The sequence below is a fragment of the Vitis riparia genome, chromosome 17 (genome assembly GCF_004353265.1).
Source record: "Vitis riparia cultivar Riparia Gloire de Montpellier isolate 1030 chromosome 17, EGFV_Vit.rip_1.0, whole genome shotgun sequence".
Taxonomy (NCBI): domain Eukaryota; kingdom Viridiplantae; phylum Streptophyta; class Magnoliopsida; order Vitales; family Vitaceae; genus Vitis; species Vitis riparia.
In genome coordinates, this window is record NC_048447.1 from 20,512,745 (window position 1) to 20,531,205 (window position 18,461).

Here is an 18,461-nt window from a genome sequence, read left to right on the forward strand (position 1 = left end):
GAGATACTTTTTTTATTCATGTTAATATATATATATATATATATTATGTTTAATTTTTTTTTTATATCAAGGGTTTTATAAGGTATTTTATGTGATTTTATTCTTCTTTTAATGTTTTCGAAGGCTTAAATTTTTTTTTTCTAGGAAATTTTGAATAAACTAATTTATGTTTTGTTTTATGGGAAAATACAAACAGAACCCCTTCTAAATTAATCATTTTATTTATTTATTTTCTTTGTTGTGGTTAGATTAAAAGAAAAAAAAGGCATCCTAAAATATATCTATAAAATTAAAGTCAGAGAGTTGAAAATGGATTCAGTTTTCAGGGTTGACGTGTAATTGACTTTCCAAGAAATTGTTCCCACACCCAAAGGAAAAAGCCTTGAAAGCACCCCCACCCAAGTAGGTTCCAACAATCAAACCCGATGACCCGAAAAATTCGGATTCAAAACTTCACGTCAGCTTTTCCTCAGATCCATCAAAGACTGGGTCCCGCTGTTTTCTCCTCTATTCTCCCCCGCCACTGCCGCGTCGCTCTTCATCATAGATCCGACGGTCGTGATTCGTTCTCCGCCTCGACTTCTCTCTCCGATCCCGATTCTCAAGCACTCCGTCCTTCTCTCAACCTCACCTCCCGATCTCGATTCGATTTTTTTCTCGAGAATCTAGCGCAGGGCGAAATATTTTATCGAGAATCTAGCTCTCTTCCTGTCGCTGTTTTGGCTTTAGATTGATGGATCGGAGGAGAACGGGGAGTCCGGTGTATGGGCGGCAGTGGAGTGGAGGGTCGAGTAGCACGGGGTCGTCTTCTCCGGCGATGTCGCCGGCGCACCCTCACTCGCGTCTGGCTTCGGGGGCCGGTGGAGTGTCCACCATCAAGAGGAGTCAAAATGTTGCGGCAAAAGCTGCGGCACAGCGTCTGGCGCAGGTGATGGCGTCGCAGACGGCTGACGACGACGACGACGACGATGATCTAGGGTTTCGGTACAGTGCTCCGCCGCCTCCTGCTCCGTCGTCTTATGCCAGCAGTATTAATAGTAACCATTCGTCCGCTAGAGCCACTAGATCTCCGTCACCTGCAGTAAGTTCGAATGATACGTATCGTTATTATGTTTTTGATTGAACTGGTGATAGAATGGTTTAGTTGGCTTGAATTCTGCAGAGCTTGAAGTACCAAAGCAAATTTTAGGCTTTAGAGTTTCATGATTTTCTTTGTAACGGAGATCTAAATCTCGGCTTCTTTTTGATGAATTTTAGTTTCGTTTTTGGAGTTATCATCGGTCGTAATTGGATTTGATTCGGAATGTTTCAATTCCTTGGAATTTCAAACTTTTTCCTTAGGTTGCAGTGGAGTCATTTTTTGTGGAAGAGGGAATACGGAATTGGGATTCAATTCCATATCTATTGGCATGTAGAGTAATTTAGGCCATGTTCATTCATGAATTTATTATGAATTTGGATTTGCCGGTGTTGTAGTGAGTCTAGTGACTGCTTGGTTGATATTTACTATTTAGAAGGCTAATTGGAATTTGTGGTATTTAGTTAGGTCGGAACTTTGTGGAGCATACTCCTTCAGTTCGATCCACATCAGCTGGAAGGCCAGCAATGTCCGTTCGTGCAATGCCAATAGTGCCATCTAGCAGAGCAACACTTAGAAATCCCGTTTCTATACCTCCTATGGAACCTCCTGCCAAAAATAGGCCCAGAGAAAAAAGGTGGAGTATTTTGCCCGCATTTTTAATTATTTTTGCTAATAAAAAGGTACAATTAATATTTTGAAGCAGAGACAGCTTAAGGCTATGCTTTGAATTGCTCTTGTTTCAAACTAAAGTATGCACACAATATTTATATTTATATGCTGCATCTGAGGGTGAAAAAGTGTTCTTGAAAGAGTTTTCTGGATAACCTAGTATGTTGACAATCAATACACATTTCTTCTGGATGGTGTTTCCCGACTTTGATGGAATATGGCAATTGCATTAATTTCTTTTCCAAACCATGGATTAAATTATGTTGAAATTTAAGATCTAAAACTTTTTTGCTGGGAGTCAAAAGCTTAAGGTCTAAAACCTTTTGCAATTCTAAAAGATCACATAATGAGTGCTGTCTGTCAACCTATTCAATAATGGTTCAAAACCTTTGTACACATAAATTCTTGTGTTTTTTTTTTCAATTCATATTCTGTGCTTGCAGGTGCCTCCATCAACACATTACATTTTTAATTAAAATGGGAAGTTGAAAGCTTCATTTTGTGGGGAACTTTCAGTACGATGTATCATATTTATTTGATTGTTTGGATTTTATTATTGGTAAAACTTTGCAGGTCTACATTAGATTTGGGGCATATTAACTTAAAAGGCGCAGAAAATCAGCATGAGGCATCTGCACTTCATGATGAGGTATACCATTAAGACATCTATTTCTATATCTTGTTAATAGTTGTGTACTTTGTGCGTCTTTTCCAAGCACTTTTAATATATTCACTTTGTTTACCTATCAAAAATAAAAAAATAAAAAAATCTTGTTAATAGTTTCTATGCCAATTCTGAAACAGATTGAAGAAAGCTATGTAGGTTAGACAAGATACGTATTCATATTGAAATGGCTAGAATGAGGATACTAGTCAAGACCTTCATGCTCTTTTTGTAAAGGAAAAAAAAGTATGAAGGAACCCAAAATCCCTTGCTTTGGTTTACCATAGAAAATGTGAAGGATGATCAAATACAATGAAAGTAATTTAGAACTAATACATTTTCGAATTCTTCATCTTTTATATAGGAGAAAAAAGATGAAAAATAAATTTGAAAAAACATGAGAAAAATTATTATATTTAAATTTATTTTTATTTTCTTTCATTTTTTTCTTCCAAATTTTCTCACTGTTTTCTTTCCCTTGTTTTTTCCCTCAAATTTTCCAAAATCCAAATGAAGCCTTACTATTTTGTGAAATTTGAAATGTCCTCCCTGAAGCAACTATGTTGAAACTAACATATTCTCAAATTGCAGCTTGATATGCTCCAAGAAGAGAATGAGAATATTCGTGAAAAGGTGCTCCTTTCCCCCTCACCAGATGTAAATCTAATAATGGTTCCAATGCCTTATTATTTGTGATTTGTAATATTTGTGCCTGAATCTGTATGCAGCTTCGACTTGCAGAAGAAAGGCGTGAAGAAGCAGAGGCTAGATCTAGGGAGCTTGAGAAACAGGTCAAACATCTGAGTCATCATGCCTTTTATTTGCGTTCATGATAACCATGAGGGCCTATCCAAAAAAATTCATGATACCCAAGGGGTAAAGGGGTTTCCAAATGAGCTGTGTGTTATCGTAATGAATGTTTTATTTGAGTTATGCATCTATCATTATCCTATATTTTTGTGGCAATCACTGGCGGAGCCAATACAGACTTAGAGGGGCACTTGCCTAAAGAAACTCAAAAATTTGAAAAAATGCATACCCTCCTAAAATCAAGGAAAATAATTCCACTAAGAATGACTCCTAGAAAACATTTGAGAATGAAAATCTAAATAGCCAATAGATATTAGTTACTTTTTAAAAAAAAGTACACAGTGACTTGCACAAATCATAAGTAACTTCTAAATGAGTATCTTCATCCATCCAATTTTCCTTTTATCTTTTTAATATGATTTATTTTAGTTATTATTAAATTATTGAACTTTTTATTAAATTATTTTCGAATCATAGATAACTTCTTAACGAATATCTTCATCCATCCAATTTTCCTTTTATCTTTTTAATATGCTTTATTTTAGTTATTATTAAATTATTGAACTTTTTATTAAAATATTTTAAAGACTTTTTGATAAAACAATTTAATGGAATTATTGATTTTTTAAAAATAACTGAAATTAATAAATACTTATTTGCTCTAATTGAAATTATTGATTTTTTTTTTAAATGACTGAAATTAATAACTACTTATATTTATGCTTTTTGTTAATAGAATGTTGAACTTTTAATTTTGTATTGATTGTTTGCAATTTGTATGTGACTAGCGCATATAATTTTGTTTCTCTCTTCTTTTTGCTTGCTTGGTGGTGCTTTTTGTGTGCACTGTATTTACTTTGTTGCACTCATTTCTTGGTGTTTTTTTATTTAAATTGTTTTTCAACATTATTATCATAATTACTTATTTTATTTACAGTGTTTGCTTAACATATTTCACCTTTTTTAATTATTTTAAAGAATATGCCTTTTGTACATCATGGGGAGGATTCCTCATCCGTCTCGTGTTTCTATTCTTAATTAATATATATGTTTGTTTCTGATAAAAAAAATATTGATTGATAAATTTTGTTAGATTTATTATCATTAAAATTGATTCCCTAAATTTAATTCTTGGCTCCTCCCTCGGTGGCAATTCTTCATTTCTAATTGGTTGAGCTTTAGACAGTTGTTCTTGTTGAAGTGATTTTGTTTGTTTTTTTTTTTTTCATATCTATTTGATTGGCATTATTAAAATTTTAATTGTAAATTATTAAAGTGCATGTTAATAAACTATTCGTGTAGCTAAAACCATAGGTCTGGTTGCTATTTGTTTCTCATGTCTAACAACTTATACATGCCTTGTGACCTCAAATTAAAGTTCGTTACCAGCTTTTGTTATCTCAAATTCATATTACAATTATATGTAACCTACGAATGTGCCCTCATATTCCTTATTTTTGGGTCCTAGCTACAATTCTTAGTTTATTCATTTTTTTTTTTTGGTTCAATTTATATTGATAGGTTGCTGCTCTTGGAGAAGGTGTATCCCTAGAAGCAAAGTTGTTGAGCAGGTAAACTTGGGTTTCTTTGTCTATGCCAATTTATGTTTAATATTCTTGTTATGATTTTTTATGTGATTTATCTGCAGGAAGGAAGCAGCATTGCGTCAAAAAGAGGTCAGCAGAGAGTGTCGACTTTGTTTTGAATAGATATAAATATTTAATGGTTAAGAATTTGCTTATGTTCCTCTTCTCATATTGGTGTTGAAGGATGACAAAGGCTTTATATTAGGCCATTACCTTAGTTATGTTTCTTGGGAAATAATTTGTTGTTCTAAATTGACAGTCTGAGTTGCCCTGTCTTATATTAAAGCCTGCTAATATCTTCTTTGAATAAATGAATTTATTAGATTTTAAAACATTCTTGGCCACAGGCTGCTCTAAAGGCGGCAAAACAAACTAAGGATGGGAGAGATGAGGAAATTGCAAACCTTCGTTTGGAAATACAGGTGGTTTTTGTCATCAGTGAGCACTTTTGTTGACTTTTAGTATACTGCTATTCTTGATAAAGTGTTTTCTGATTTATACTAGAGTTTTATGCCTGACCCTGCTTGTTTGAATCAGAACTTGAAAGATGGTGCCACAACTGCTATAGAACAACTTCAAGAAGCAGAATCTGAAGCAAAAGCTCTTCGCTCCATGACAAAAAGAATGATTTTGACTCAGGAGGAGATGGTGTGTCCATAAATGGTAGTATTAGTAATGACTAACTGTTCAGACACTAATTGTATAACTGCATCTATTTTTCAGGAAGAAGTTGTTCTGAAGAGATGTTGGCTTGCTCGATACTGGGGTTTAGCTGTACGTCATGGTAATTTAACACCAAAATCTTTTCCTACTTAAAAATAAAAGCAATTGGTTATTGCCTGCTTCAATTTACTTATCGTTTCTTATAAGGCAGCCAGAGATCCTTAGAGCTTGATTAAAAATTCTCTCGAATTTATGTGTCTGGTTGAGATAAGTTTTGATTGTCATAAGAAGCAAGAATTTGGTCAAGCATAGTGCTCTTTGTGTAGTTTGTTATTCCAGTATTTTCATCGAAGTAGTATAGGGCTGACCGATGGTCTTCCTCCTCCTCCTCCTCCTCCTCCTCCTATGGTCTGGTATTGTGATAAATTCTTGATGCTAATAGCTCCTAATGGCAGCTTCCTATCTCCTGTTAGCTGCTATTATTTGATTCTGAACTATTCCACGCCTGAGATCTGATATCAAAATAATTTCAGTGGTTTTTAGATTCGTTTCATTCTGCAGGGCTTAGTGATTTGGAAAATTTTGTTGTTGATTTTCTTTTGTTTTTAACGAGTGCTTTATTTATTTGATTCAGTCATATCTTATTATTGATTTATTTTGTTTTGGTTTTATTTTTTATTTTTGAAATGAATACCTAATCTATTCAGTCATATCTGAGATGTGTTTTGTCTGTTGTTGCTTTCTTGCTGTACAGCCATCTGTGCAGACATAGCATTATCAAAGCATGAGCATTGGTCATCTTTAGCACCTTTGCCATTTGAAGTCGTCATTTCAGCTGGACAAAAGGCCAAGGAAGAGTCTTGGAATGGAGGTTAGTTTACTTGTTGGTTTTACAACTTTATTCACGACTGTTGTTTAAGTTTTCTTTTCATCGCTTGTATTTCATTATGCATTCTATGTCTTCCTGCAGGTGGTGAGGATCCAGATAGGAGTAAACTTGTCCGAGATTTGAGTGATCTAACTGGAGAAGGAAATATTGAGAGCATGCTTTCAGTTGAAATGGGTTTGAGGGAGCTAGCTTCCTTAAAGGTTTTCTCTCATATTCAACACAAAATTTTGTTGTTTGTCATCTATTTTTTTTTTCTTTATTAGATTATCCTTTCTGAAGGAATGTTTTATCAAAATTAGGTCTTGGATTCCTGAAGGATTCTACCTCTGTAAACATGGATTCTTCAGGACTCCGATTTAATATCTTCCAGTCATTTTGCATCGTGTTCTGTCAAACCTTTCTGTTTGTTCTTTTATTTCTCTGGAAGCATTCTTTGCATTTTTGGTCATTGTTTTTATCATCATCATTTCCAGGTTGAGGATGCCATTGTCCTTGCATTGGCCCTGCACAGACGTCCAAATTTGGTTCGACAGTACAGCTCAGGTAGGCCTTATTTCTCATTTCTAATGGTTGAATTTGCATTTCCTTTTGCACTAATAATTGATTTGATGGGATCAATTCATTTTCCATTTGTCTTCTAAGAAATTATAACTTATAAAACTTAAAAGGAAAGGATTTCCAGTCTGACTGTATGTAATCTTTTCCTTTTGTTTTGGCTTCTATTTCCAGTCTATACCATGCCTGATGTAACCCTTTTCTAACATAACAAACTGAGTTTTCCCATCTGCAGATCAATTAGGTTATCATTTTGAATTGTCTTTTGATTTTTATATATGTGGTTTGTTTTATGGCCTACCGTAAAGGCTGTGTCTTATATCTTGTTGGGAAGTTTATGATACCATGATGTAGTATTACTTCTCCAAAAGATTTAGAAGCTACTTAAGATAATGAGATAATGTGCAACACATACTTATCATTCCTTTATGATTTTGTAATGCAGATAAATCACCGGGTGATCCCAAGTCCATGGAGTCATTTGGTAACTGAAATATTCTGACATTTTGTTTTTTCATATTTGACATCTATATGCTCAGGTTGAGGAAACTCCAACTAGATCAGTTGCACATCAGTACTGCTGGTGGCACATATTCCGTTTTGATTTTTTTTCCATTCTCATTTTATATGTTCTATTTTTTTGGGTGGATAGGAAGTGATTTAACCAACAAACTGAAATAGGTTGGTTCAAAAAATGGGCCCTGTTGGCTTAAATATCCTTTATTGGAGAAATTGGCCACTCCCTCTTGCATGTACACTGAACACTGCACCCACAACTACTATAATTATCATATGGTACCTTACACTTTGGAATGGAGTTGATTTTCTTCCTTTCTAATAGGATTTTTTTCATGGGGTAAACTTCTGCTAACACTTATCAAATTGAAGTAAGAAAATGTTAACTTCATTTTTGGGAGGATGTAAGGAACCTGGAAGTGTTTCAACCTCCTGAGGGTGCAGTCCTCCATGCTATAAAAAATATCTGAATATGGGCTTCCTAGGTTTTAATTCTTTGAGGTTGCATGCATGAGTGTGTATAGGCCCTAAGATATTTTTACCGTGGATTTCTTGTAGCATTACTTTTTAAATTGGAAAATTTCTCAGAACATTTCTGTGTTAAATTAAGGTTGACTAGTTTAGAACTAACTTGAATTATTATAACTTATTTATTTGTTTATTTTCCAGAATTAAATCAAGAGGAGGCAGAAGATGTTCTCTTCAAAGAGGTATTTTGCTGCTTTATTGTATAAGTTTGCTCATATTTCGGTGGTGGCATAAAATTCTGACATGTGTTGAACTACAAACCCATTACTTCGTCTTTTTCCCCTTGATTATGCATTTGTTGTTGTTAATGTTAACTACAGGAGATCTATATAAGTCCATTGGAAAGGTTCTGGTACTGAAAACCTGCTTTTTGATGTCAATCGTAGTTTTATCTCTCACTTAAAAACAGAGAAGGATAGTTCATTTTAACATGATACAACAAGAAGGCGGGTTTTCTACATTTGACTACCAAATGTTTATATCATGTCAAGATTCATAGTTTTCAACCTATTCATTGTGTGCAGGCTTGGCTTACTTATTTCTGGAGAAGAGCCAAAGTCCATGGTGTAGAAGAGGATATTGCAGAAGAGAGACTACAATTTTGGATCAGTCGGAGTGGGCAAACACCAACTTCACATGACGCTGTTGATGGTAACTTTCTCTTTTTTTTCTTCTGGTTCTAATAATGTTAAACATACATAAATCCCTCTCAATTTTAATAGACCTACCTCAGAACTACTGAGAGCTTTTTTCATGGGAGAAAACTCCAGATGAAATTGTTCTTCCCCCCGTGAAGATCTCATATATTTTCTAGGGCATGTGCTTTAGATGTAAATGTCACTCCTTGCATAGGTTATAACCGAAGGGCCGGGAGTTAAAAACTATCATGTTACGACATCAGATAGAAAATAAATTTTAGTTATGCTTCTGAAATGCTTTCTACATACTGCATCATATATTCGGGACCTCGTGTATCACTGGAAATGAGAGTTGTGGAGAAGCCATGTGCATAACCATGAGAAGAAGAGAAATTGCTGAAGATCCTTATTGTTATGCATGACTATGACTGCCATGTTCAATCGTCATACATTAAACTCGAAGATCTAATGCCCTTTGATGTATGTTCTTGACAGTTGAGCGAGGCCTGAGGGAGCTGAGGAAACTAGGGATAGAGCAACAACTCTGGGAAGCATCTCGCAAGGAAAACGACCAGCCTTCTTACGCCTCAATTGTTAATCACAAGCCTTCTTATGTTTCAATTGTTAATCAGAAGCCCGTTGCAGAATCAGACTACTCTCCATGACCGGGCGCACCCTGAAATGTTGTTTGTGTTGGGAAAAAAAAAAAAAAAACCAAAAATGTTGCTCGTCATTTTTTTCCTTCTTCATACAAAATTTTCACCGAGCTTGCTCGGTTTTTCCCATATCCGGTATTATAGTCGGTCCCTCATACTAAAGGACCTAGGCTCCACCATATAGTGTTAGGGAGATTTGTTGAAATTGTATTTATGTTGTTTGTACGATAGACTTGATATAGAACAAAATCAAAGCCAAATGCTTGGAACAATTAAAATTACTTTTATTTTATAAAATTTTGTGATTGCCTTGGAATAATTGGGGTTTTAAAAGATATTAAGTTTATTTATAAAAGATCTAAGTATGACTCAAGATGCTTGAGTCTTGTTTGGTAATTATTTTTTAAAATACTTTTTCGTTTTTTAAAATAAAAATATTGGAAAACATATTTGATAACCGAAAAATAGAAAATAGTTTTTTGTTTTTAAATCTGAAAGTGTAATGTTTTCGGAAGAAAAAAATTAATTGTTTTTACTTTTGGATTATTTTAAAAAGTAATTATACAAATGCAAATAATGATTAAAAATAAAATGTTATGTAGTAAATTATTTTTAAATCATATTTAAAAGCATATCCGCTTATAAAAAAACCACTATAAAAAGCCGTTATTAAAAAGAACTTTTCAAGATTGTTTTCAAAATTACATTCTAAAATTAGCTTTTAATGGTGGATGTATAAGTTTGTATACCCGAGTCGCTTTTTTGGAGTCTCTTTATAAATAAATTTTTTTTTAGTTGTCAAAAAAAAAAAAAAAAAAGCTTTGGTTACTTCCTAAAAATCAGGACTCTACCAGGGAGATAACAACAAGAATAGGAGCAGGACCACACGGTCGAAAGTTGATATGGGAAATGCTATGGGTATTATTTTGTTTTGGACCGACCAAAAGTTACAAATAGCTCTCAGAGTTGAATTGAAGGAGTGAGCCACAAAAAGGGGGTAAAAGTGGACCTCCCTGGCCAGTCCTGACAATTGCAGCAAGGAGTAAGGACCCCTCCCACTTTCCCCCCTTTCTGTCTTTTCAAATGGTGGCCCCATAAGTGTGCCCCCAAGCATGTTCCACTATGCTTGGTTGACCTATTTATAACGTTCAAAAATTAAACTCATAACAAAATAATACCAAAGAATTATTAACATTTTTCATGCTTTACCTTCATCATTCTTTATTAATATTAGTATTTAGATATAACTTTTTTTTTTGTGTTAATTATGCTTATGAATGGTATTTTAGCATTCATTTTCTTTCAGGCATATGACAAGTTTTTGTTTAATAATCAAAAAGTAAAGAGAGAAAAATAAAATCATTAGGTTTAGTAAAGGAGATGATATCTTAATGACATATTATTATGTCTTTGGAATTTGGATGTGAACATGTTTGCTTCCAAGTCAAGGTGCAATTGCTCTATGACAATATGGCAAACTATGATTGTTGTGACATTTAACTACTAAAAAGGGGAGAAACAATTAATTAAATAAAAAAGTTAATAAGCTTTTCCCCACTATGCCCTAGCCCTATCTTAAAGAAACAATGAAAAGTGACAAAGTTAAGAGTAAAGAAAGAAAAGTGAAGCTTTGCTTCTCTTGCAAGAGTCCAAAATAAACCCCAACCTTCTCTTCTCCATCCCACTCCCCATCAGGCCGTCACATTTCCCAACCCTGATGCTCCCAACCACCATCTTTTGTATTAAACAAACTCATGGGAGCCTTCAAATTTGCACCCAACTACCTTCTCTTTTAAATTCTTTATGAGCATGCTCTCTCACCTTTTAATGAGTTGGTTGCAATAGAATAGGAGGATTGAGTATATGTGTTTGCCTTTTGTGCTTCACTCTCAACTCAAAACTCAATCCCACCCAACCCATTACCTACTCCTATTCATGTCTCATTTCTTTTCCTCTTTTTTTTTTTTTTTCCTCATCTCAAATGAATTTGATTGAACCTTGTTAATAACCCGGGTTTTTCGCCGGATTTAGACCTCATTTTGCTAAACCATACCTGATTATGGCAGTGCATAGCATGCACATGACTAAGAGTTTGGAGTTAGTATACAATTTTATGTGTTTGGACTATATAAACAATTGATGCACACCATGTGAAAGCTATTATTTTTTTGAGTTTAGAGGGTGTGGAATGGGGTTATGGGGACCATATGGTGGGACTTGGGAGTGAGTATGTGAAATGAAAGAAAAAATTAGGCAGAGAAGAAAGTGGATGCCTCATTATTACAAGAAGACCTTTTTTCTATAGAGGTCAAAGAGAACAAATCTCAATCCCAAATAAGTACATAAAGAAAATGTGTGAGATACCTGGAAAAGAGCAGATACCCTGTTGATCCTTTGGATTATTTATTTTCTTTGTTGATGAGGACTCATGTCATGTTCATTAAAAAAATCCCTAATATGGGTTGTTTTCATTCCTCAAATTGAGGAAATCATCAACCAAAACCCTTGTTTTTACATGAAAGTTTTCTTCGGAAATGCTAGATTTTGAGATGCATTCATGGATGTTTAGGTACTTGTTGCTTTGAATACAGAAAGTGGCACACATTTCTCAGAGATGTACTCACAGTTAACAGAAGTTATGTGACTTATGTCCCTATTCATCTCATTAAAGTTGGAAAAATTAGATTTGGGGTTGTACTTGAAGATCAACAAAAGTCGATTGATAAAACCATTGTTTTAGAAACCCAAAAAGGAAGTATGATTTGATCCTACCAATTGCCCTTGTGATAGTGTGATATTTTCTCAGGAAAATACAGATGGGGTTTTTCTTGAGAAACAAAAATATTATAGTAACTGGTCTAGGTTCACACATTTTTCTGAGAAATGTAAAGTAATCCTGTAAAGCTACTTTCTGAGGAATATACTCTTCCTTGTTATTATTGTCAAAAAGGATACAAAGTATTAGTGGTTGGTTTATTACTCTTAGGAAAAAACAAAAGAAAACAAAAGCAACAACAGAACTGTGTTTCTGAGAGGACATTCAGGGCTCTCAAAGCAAGCTCAGTGATTCCATTCTCTCCTTTCACTTTCAAAACACCAATCCCATACCCAGAATCAGCCTCAACTGACCAAGTTACCACAAACCCAATTCACTGTGGTCTTTGTGTGTTGTCATTGAGTCCCTCACACATCTCTTTCACCACCATTTTCAGGAGACCAGGCCTGCAGGCAAAAAGCTACCACTGTAATGATAATATAAAACAAGCCCAGCCATTTTTTTTCTTTGTTTTTTTTTTTTTTCTATTCAGTGCCCCACACACATCCTCCTCATGCCCTCCACTGAGCAGCATTTTAAGCAGCTTCTCCTCTGTTGGTGCTTTGTCCTGGCCATTCCTCCTCTTCATTCCTCAAAGCATGGATTCTCTAACATGGAAAACCATCCCAATGGTTTCTGTTGTGTTCCAGCTCTGCTTTCTCTTGAAGGCTCACCCCTCTTTGTCTCATCCTGACAAGATTATCCAGCTTCCTGGACAACCCCAGGTGGGCTTTCAGCAGTTTTCTGGTTATGTCAGTCTGGATGACAAGAAGCAAAGAGCTCTCTTTTACTACTTTGTTGAAGCTGAATCAGACCCAGCTTCAAAACCACTGGTTTTGTGGTTGAATGGAGGTCTGCAACTCTTTTAACTTTCCTTCCAAAAAATATGAAATTCAATATAGGATGTTCATGTGTTTGATCTGTTTCTTGAAGGCCCTGGCTGTTCTTCACTTGGGGTGGGGGCATTCTCTGAAAATGGACCTTTCAGACCAAATGGGGAGTTTCTGTTGAGGAATGAGTATAGCTGGAACAGAGGTAGTACTACTCTTATGAATTGAAAACCAGTTTGTTACTCCTTCATCTAAGCAGAAATGATAGATTGGAAACAACTAAAAAGATTGATGTTTTCTTACTATTTTCATATTGCAGAAGCAAATATGCTGTATCTAGAGACACCAGTAGGAGTGGGATTCTCTTATTCATCTGATACCCCTTATGTCACAGTGGATGATAAGATAACAGGTATTTTCCTTGGCATATGAAAACTTTTCTTTCAAATTTTTCTATGCTGAAGTCTCAATTTAGCCTTTATTAAGACCTTTGTATAAAGGGTCTCATTTCCCAATATTCAATTCTCCCTCCAAGTATAGCTTTAATGGGTTCATTCTCCCCATGCTGGGTTTTAGAGAACAATTCTTTTGGAATATAGAAAGTGGGGTTTACTCGAAGCTCCGTCGCCTTTTTTGTGTCTATGTTCTAAAGCTGCTTTCATGCTTATTTTCTTAAGCCAGGGACAATCTTGCGTTCTTGCAGCTCTGGTTCCTCAAGTTTCCCCAATACAAGCATAGGGATTTGTTTATCACAGGGGAAAGTTATGCAGGTGCTTTTACTGTACACATCAATCTCCATCTCCTGTAATTCAAATGTGAGCTAGAAATGATGATGATCCTCCTTTCCCATCTTTGCTTGTCAATAGGCCACTATGTTCCCCAACTTGCAGAACTCATGATTCAGTTCAACAAAAAGGAGAAGTTGTTCAATTTGAAGGGAATTGCTGTGAGTATTACAAACCAAATATCAGCTTTTTGTGATAAAAAAAAAAAAAAGGGTTTTTTTAATTGAATTGTTTCATTTGCAGCTGGGTAATCCGGTTCTAGAATTCGCCACTGACCTCAATTCAAGGGCTGAGTACTTCTGGTCTCATGGCCTAATATCGGATTCAACATACAGATTGTTCACTTCTGCCTGTAACTATTCTCGCTATGTGAGTGAATACTATAGAGACTCAGTTTCATCTGTTTGTTCAAGGGTGATGGCCCAAGTAAGCAGAGAAACCAGTAAATTTGTGGACAAGTATGATGTTACCCTTGACGTCTGCCTTTCATCAGTACTCTCACAATCCAAAGTCATTAGTCCCCAAGTGAGTCTTTTTGGAAAATGCCTCTATTATAACCTTTTCTTATCCTTCCAGTGCGCCTTGTTTTCTTAATCCATAATTGTTTAATTCACATGGCAGCAAGTTGCAGAGACAATAGACGTGTGCATAGACGATAAAACTGTGAATTATCTAAACCGAAAAGATGTGCAGAAGGCTCTCCATGCCAGGCTTGTTGGCATTCGCAGTTGGACCGTCTGCAGCGAGTAATTTAATTTTAACTTGTCCATTGCAATGAATCATTAGGGGGTTTTCTTCCTTGAGCCAGTAAATGAACTTTTCTTTGATCACAGCATTCTGGATTATGAGCTCCTCAACCTGGAGATACCTACGATTTCCATTGTGGGATCACTCATCAAGGCTGGAATTCCAGTCCTGGTCTATAGGTAAATGAAAACTCAAAGCTTCCAGCTTCTTCATGGTTTTGATAAGATTAGTGAAATTTGAAATTTCCATAGTTTCTAATAGTAACTAATGACAGTGGAGATCAAGATTCAGTAATACCGTTGACAGGGAGTCGAACTCTGGTTCATAATCTGGCTAAGGAGCTGGGACTAAACACAACTGTGCCTTACAGAGTTTGGTTTGAGGGGAAGCAGGTAATTAAGAAGCTAATGTAGCTGGTCTTCTAAACTCTTTGTTTTTGACCTACCCAGAGCCAGTTAGGCCTCTTTCTCTCAGGGATTGCACCTCAGACAACAATCCCTTTCCTAAGGAAAAGGGGGCTGCAGGGCAACTCCCAACTGGGATTGAATCTCACCTTCAAGTCAAGAAAGATCCTTTGGTTTTAGACAAAGGGAATAATTCAGCTTTGCTTTTCCTTCCATGATTTAGTCATTGGAGACAAAGACATGATACCATGTCTCTTCCAACATGCGCAACATTTTTTCTTTGGCATAACACAAAAAAGGTGGAAGCAAATTTTGGTTCTTCCCAAAACTTTTATACTCATAATATGCCAAAGTTTTGAAAGAAGGAGAAGAACTATGCAGCACGATTGATCTTCCAGAAGATAGAATTGTTTTTGTTAAAATGAATGAGACTAATGTCCTTAATCCTTTTTTCATGTTTGTGTCTTCCAGGTTGGTGGATGGACTAGAGTTTATGGTAATATCCTCTCATTTGCCACCATTAGAGGTGCTTCTCATGAAGCTCCCTTCTCACAGCCTGAGAGATCACTAGTGTTGTTCAAGTCATTTCTTGAAGCCAGGCCTCTACCAGAATTTTTCTGATATAAAAATGGTCAGATTTAGTAGTAATTAAGCTGAGGTTGTAAGTAAACGTATGGGCTTATTCACAAGTGTTGTCAAAAAGAAAGGGGAAGAAAATGATTGTAAGTTTTCTTGTTTTCTTGGGTTTTTTGTCAATGCGATGAATCTCTTGGGGTCCTGAAATTTTGTAAAAAGATATTATAAGAAAGAAGTGCCTTTTTGGTGATATAAGTTGGTTAAATAAGATTTTATTAAATCAATGACTTGTGGGAACTTCATCATGAGCTTGAGAAAAGAAGAGAAAAGAGGACCAATTGGCAGGAACTTCTGCTGAATGACGAGCCACCTTAAGATTAATGTAAACACAAAGGAAAAGAACCCAGAAAGCCACCCCTGAATGATGAATGATGAATGATGAATCACCTTAAGATTACCCAAAAAGCCATATGCAATGATGCACCTCTTCACAATTAGATATTGTTCTTGTTGTGTCCCACGGGATTGGGGTGTATTCCGAACACTCATTCACTGGGTCATACTCTCATGGCTTCAAAATGCGTATAATGTTAAAAATTTGTCTCCTAACTGATGTGAGATATATCGCCCACACTATATGAATAATCATTTTGCATTGTTCTACAACTATGTTATTAAATATTATACTGAAAAGATGATGCTACAAGCCCACAGAGAACATCATTTAAATGGTGCATACAGAAATCAGAATGATGCAGTTTGCAGAAAATAAAGGCTAAAAGGTGATTGAAAGGGATAATAATTGAAGCAAGTGAGAACTAGGGGTCTGGGCTGATACATATTGATTTCCCAGATGCTTAAAAGATCGATTCATCACTTATCAAAGCTGGCCATTTGAGGAAAGCTGCTGCATGCCGTGGTGGACCTCTGGGTTGAACTACTTTTCCAAATTCCAAGCTGAAGCTGTATGGAATTCCCACTTTCATATTGCTGTCAATCACACTTTACACCAAATTCTCATGGCCACTGTAAGAAACTTAAAACGCCCTTCACTCATTGTCACATCATCAACACCAAAGTAAATTGTTGATAATAAGAAGAAAATTTCTGAATATTTGGAATTGAATTTTATTATGTAATTTTGTGTTGTCAATGATGATGATAAAAAGGGTGGCTTTTTTTTCACCTTTTCAGTACATTCTAAGTCATATTTTTTGGTAGCTTCTTCTATTGACACTATTCATATATTTTTTTTAAAAGCGTGATTATATTTATTAGACCCAGCATCACTTAAAATTATATAAGTGGGCGGAATTCGAAAACTTATATGTTTAATTTTTCTTTGAGAATTGGATGGAAGCTATTGAAGGTACATGAAGATTTCAATTTTCATGTTGAGTATCAAATGCCTTTGAGTAGACTTTGGCCTCAAAATTGAAAAATATACCTATTATCGAAAGTGTTACTAGAGGTACTTGGACTCGGATTGAAAACATCCCATCCCATAGAACTTTGGAAGAGTTTTTGGGCCAAATGCTCTCACATTCTCAAGAAATAGTTCTCGACAACAATGAACCACAAAGTCTTTAACCAAATAAACCAATACTTGAACAATTCGTACTTAACTGTGTAGATATTATCCGTTTTAAATTTGAAGGGACCTTTATGACTTTAAAATGTATTTACATAGTTAAGAAGAATTTATACTTATATAGTGTCTTAAAATTTTCTCTCTTATCTAATGAGAAATATTACAATCTCCTATGCAAATACAATGTTCTTATTATATCTTATGAAATTATAAGATAAAACAAACTCTTACATTGAGATTGAGAATCGACTTTGTTATTATTTGTAATAATCATACCTAACTGTTTAGATATGATTTGCTTTGAGCTTAAAGAAGTTCTTACAACTTTAAAACATATCTGCATGGTTAAAAGGAATCCATACTTTTATAATATCATAAACTTTTTTTTTTTTTTTCTAATATGAGATATCACAATTACATGAGCCATTTGATTGGCCATCACAAGCCATTAGCTTAAGAACAAATTCTAATGACTATCATATATGGAGAAATTAATTTCAAGACAAACACTAGTCCCTTCAATAGAAACCTTGCACGGCCTAACATAAACCTCATTTAACCATGACTAACTTGGTGAAGCTCCTAAGGTATATGACCTACCTATTTGTTCTTTCTCAAGGAAAAAGTTGACTTGTTTTCGGATTGATTAGTGTCTAATAGGCAAAACCCATATAGAAAGATTCTTAGATAAAAAGAAAAAAGTCAAGCCCTTCTCACAAAGAATTGGAAAAGGAAAACAAAAATAAAACACTTCCCCGGATTTTTAGAGGAAATAAGGTTCATCCTTTAAGTAACTCCCTCAAAAGATTGGAGCATTAGAAGAAGCTTGAGTAGTTATCATCCAATATCATTGGACCTGAAGGGAAACCAAATCGAGGCCCTAAAATATATGTACCTGTAGTAACCATGCTCTTTCTTTATGGTGTTTCATATTATAATCATTTAGAGACATTCCAAGTCATACACACATATGGTATTATATCATATTATAATACTCTTATGACTTAAACCCATAATCTAGTTTTGATAATACCTATAAGACTTTAAAAATTTAGTGATTTTATTAAAAATCAATTAATTATCAACAAGGGTATGATTAGGCAAAACTAGTTTAGAAGTGTACTAATACATATCTCTTATTTAAAAAAGTGACATTGATGTATTCTTGCTACATTTTTCATATTTTGGTATTTTTTTGTTGAGGATTACAAAAATATCCACCTAAAAATTTCATAGACCCAAAATGGAATAAGGACTCATATCAAATAAAATTTTATATTTAGATTGCTATGGAAATTTTCTTCTTAACGGGTTTTTCCCATCCCATCCGTTTAGTCTAAGTGCTAATACACCCAATTTAAGGTTGACTTTCTAATATCAAAATCTTTTACAGTTTAATATGGTATTTTTAATACTATTTCATTTAGTGAAGTAGGTAAGAAAGGAGCGAAAAATGTA

The 18,461-nt window shown here is 34.9% G+C and overlaps 2 protein-coding genes across 3 annotated transcripts; both read left to right on the forward strand.

Annotated features, from left to right (window-relative positions):
• The first annotated feature begins 477 nt into the window (after nt 1–477).
• LOC117904680 (coiled-coil domain-containing protein SCD2) lies at nt 478–9,536 on the forward strand. Of its 2 annotated transcripts, none has more exons than XM_034817412.1 (17): nt 478–1,081; nt 1,543–1,715; nt 2,324–2,399; nt 3,006–3,047; nt 3,143–3,205; nt 4,746–4,795; nt 4,873–4,900; nt 5,158–5,232; nt 5,348–5,458; nt 5,534–5,594; nt 6,228–6,344; nt 6,444–6,562; nt 6,836–6,905; nt 7,363–7,401; nt 8,103–8,143; nt 8,486–8,612; nt 9,095–9,536. In XM_034817412.1, exons 1-17 carry the CDS (start codon nt 734–736, stop codon nt 9,262–9,264), a joined length of 1,710 nt encoding a protein of 569 aa, XP_034673303.1. In that variant the 5' UTR covers nt 478–733; the 3' UTR covers nt 9,265–9,536. The 2 variants fall into 2 exon arrangements, with proteins under 2 accessions (XP_034673303.1, XP_034673304.1); XM_034817413.1 differs by having other exon boundaries at nt 1,004–1,081; nt 1,547–1,715.
• Nucleotides 9,537–12,370: 2,834 nt separating this feature from the next.
• On the forward strand, nt 12,371–15,677 carry LOC117903956 (serine carboxypeptidase-like 45). Its single transcript, XM_034816470.1, has 10 exons — nt 12,371–12,922; nt 13,004–13,105; nt 13,220–13,312; nt 13,578–13,670; nt 13,767–13,846; nt 13,929–14,210; nt 14,307–14,431; nt 14,519–14,611; nt 14,707–14,824; nt 15,308–15,677. Exons 1-10 carry the CDS (start codon nt 12,670–12,672, stop codon nt 15,455–15,457), a joined length of 1,389 nt encoding a protein of 462 aa, XP_034672361.1. The 5' UTR covers nt 12,371–12,669; the 3' UTR covers nt 15,458–15,677.
• The last annotated feature ends 2,784 nt before the right edge of the window (nt 15,678–18,461 follow it).

Coding starts and splice junctions, on each gene's coding strand:
- LOC117903956 (XM_034816470.1), top strand. CDS start 12,670: ATGGATTCTCTAACATGGAAAACCATCCCAATGGTTTCTGTTGTGTTC. Junction 13,313..13,577: donor AGTGGATGATAAGATAACAG/GTATTTTCCTTG, acceptor TATTTTCTTAAG/CCAGGGACAATCTTGCGTTC. Junction 14,432..14,518: donor AGTTGGACCGTCTGCAGCGA/GTAATTTAATTT, acceptor CTTTGATCACAG/CATTCTGGATTATGAGCTCC.
- LOC117904680 (XM_034817412.1), top strand. CDS start 734: ATGGATCGGAGGAGAACGGGGAGTCCGGTGTATGGGCGGCAGTGGAGT. Junction 2,400..3,005: donor CATCTGCACTTCATGATGAG/GTATACCATTAA, acceptor CTCAAATTGCAG/CTTGATATGCTCCAAGAAGA. Junction 6,345..6,443: donor GGAAGAGTCTTGGAATGGAG/GTTAGTTTACTT, acceptor GTCTTCCTGCAG/GTGGTGAGGATCCAGATAGG.